Source organism: Trypanosoma grayi (genome assembly GCF_000691245.1).
Source record: "Trypanosoma grayi strain ANR4 Tgr_1691_V1, whole genome shotgun sequence".
In the NCBI taxonomy this organism is placed as follows: domain Eukaryota; phylum Euglenozoa; class Kinetoplastea; order Trypanosomatida; family Trypanosomatidae; genus Trypanosoma; species Trypanosoma grayi.
Window position 1 is genome coordinate 1 of NW_008827309.1, and position 2,402 is coordinate 2,402.

Below are 2,402 nucleotides of genomic sequence, written 5' to 3' on the forward strand. Positions count from 1 at the left end.
CACATCGGCATCGAGCAGAGCCGCCGCGACGACCTCGAGGGGATCGGGTACATCTTGTTGTACTTCCTGCGCGGCTCACTGCCGTGGCAGGGCCTCAAGGCGCACACGAAGCAAGAAAAGTACGCACGCATTGCGGAAAGCAAAATGACCACACCTTTAGATGTACTTTCCAAAGGCTTTCCAGCGGAGTTTGCCGCGTATCTCAATTACACTCGTGCTCTCCAGTTTGAGGACAAACCGGACTACAGTTATTTGAAGCGTCTCTTCCGGGATCCGTTTGTACGGGAAGGCTACCATCTTGATTATGTGTTTGACTGGACGCTGAAGCGGCTTCACGAGAGTCTGTTGATGGAAGATAAGACGACAAAAGCTGGGCAAGAGGGGCAATAAATGTAGGTGAGGGGAACAGTTTTAGTCAAATCAACCCTTGTGTCCCACATTGCGTGCTAGCCTGCAAGATATTTGTCCAGACCCCCTACGTCCCACACGGTAATTTGAATCCATGAGGCTTTGTACATGGGACGGCATCTTCTTTAGTCAGCCCCCTTCCCAGACCATTTCTTCAGGAATAGAAGCGTCAGTGCGATGTGGTGTATGGTACAAGAGGAAGGCAGGAGGTGAAAGTGGGGAGCTGCGACACGTATAAGGGTCTACAGCAGCGTTACCGTAGCATCAGTCTCTAAAAACATACCACAGCCAGCAGCCCTAAAAACACCGTGACGACTGAACCAGTGTAGTGTGAGTTGGGAACCAAAGGAATCTGCCCACAATGGAGTGAAATATACGATTGATAAAACAGATTCATTAAAGAAATATTCTTTTTTCCACGAATATCTACATCATTCTTCTGGTCATTCCCTTTTGTTTGTGATTGGTGGGCAGCCATAAGCCTAAAGCTTGAGAGAACACGCCGCGTGTGCAACACAACAGGAAAGGGGCGAAAAGCACAACCCGCACAAACACAACACACTGCTCGCAATGAGTGTAGATCTTCGTGTAGGCAACCGGTTCCGACTCGGCCAGAAGATTGGCTCCGGCTCGTTTGGTGAGATCTTCCGTGGCACGAACATACAAACAGGCGATCCCGTGGCCATCAAACTGGAGCAAGTGAAGACGCGTCACCCGCAGCTGGCTTTCGAGGCCCGTTTTTACCGCATCCTCAATGCCGGTGGCGGTGTTGTGGGTATCCCTAACGTTCTGTACCACGGCGTTGAGGGTGATTTCAATGTGATGGTGATTGACCTTCTGGGGCCCTCACTTGAGGACCTCTTCAGTTTCTGTGGTCGGAGGCTTTCGCTCAAGACAACACTGATGCTGGCGGAGCAGATGATTGCGCGCATTGAGTTTGTCCACAGTAAGAGTGTCATCCATCGCGATATCAAGCCTGACAACTTTCTGATGGGTACTGGTAAGAAGGGGCATCACGTCTATATCATTGACTTCGGTCTCGCCAAGAAGTACCGTGATGCCCGCACACATCAACACATCCCATACAAGGAGGGCAAGAGCCTGACGGGGACGGCACGTTACTGCTCCATCAATACTCACATCGGCATCGAGCAGAGCCGCCGCGACGACCTCGAGGGGATCGGGTACATCTTATTGTACTTCCTGCGCGGCTCACTGCCGTGGCAGGGCCTCAAGGCGCACACGAAGCAAGAAAAGTACGCACGCATCTCTGAGAAGAAGCAGACAACATCCGTAGAGACACTCTGTAAGGGATTCCCAATGGAGTTCGCCGCGTACCTCAACTACACCCTCGGTCTTCACTTTGACTCGAAGCCTGACTACAGTTATTTGAAGCGGCTCTTCCTGGATTTGTTCGTTCGTGAGGGGTACCATGTGGACTACGTCTTTGACTGGACTCTGAAGCGCATCCACGACAGTCTACAGGAGGGTAAGTCTGAGCAGCAGGTGCCGAAGAAGTCCTCAGACAAACCTAATGGTGATGATGCGGCTTAGCTTTTATTAGGCTCAATGATGTACCAATGCAAACAGGTGGCCTTTTCCGCATTTTTTTCTTTGCATCGCCATTCGATATGGTGTGTGTGGGTGGGAATCTGGAGAGGGTGTCGGTGCTTTTAATCGTGTGCTGTGTCTGTGTAGCCCTTTTTTGTGCTGGGGGTGGGGAAAGAAAAAAAATTTAAATGGAATGAATAGGATAGGATTCAAGTGGTGTTGTGGATTGAAGGAAGAGCAGTTGAAAGGTTGCAGAAGGACCGGGGGAAGCGCGGTGGTGTGTGCGCACACCTATTCACTTCCATTCTCGTTGTTTCGTTTGCTTTTTTTTTGTTTTCATCTTCTCTGAGGCGTGATTTCCACTGGTGTGCAACGTGAAATATGGGAAGAGGGTGTTTGAAGGTCGGTGCTGTAGGGGATGACCCGCCTGCGGCTTGGGCGCG

The 2,402-nt window shown here is 50.8% G+C and overlaps 2 protein-coding genes across 2 annotated transcripts; both read left to right on the forward strand.

Moving 5' to 3' along the window:
- Positions 1 to 144: 144 nt before the first annotated feature.
- DQ04_16911000 (putative casein kinase) lies at positions 145 to 390 on the forward strand (the record flags this gene model as incomplete). The annotated part of the gene is made up of 1 exon (XM_009317524.1): positions 145 to 390. One exon carries the CDS (start codon positions 145 to 147, stop codon positions 388 to 390), a length of 246 nt encoding a protein of 81 aa, XP_009315799.1.
- A 588-nt stretch (positions 391 to 978) lies between these two features.
- Positions 979 to 1,962, forward strand: DQ04_16911010 (putative casein kinase; the record flags this gene model as incomplete). The annotated part of the gene is made up of 1 exon (XM_009317525.1): positions 979 to 1,962. The coding sequence occupies one exon, from the start codon at positions 979 to 981 to the stop codon at positions 1,960 to 1,962; it is 984 nt and encodes a 327-aa protein (XP_009315800.1).
- Between the last annotated feature and the right edge of the window lie 440 nt (positions 1,963 to 2,402).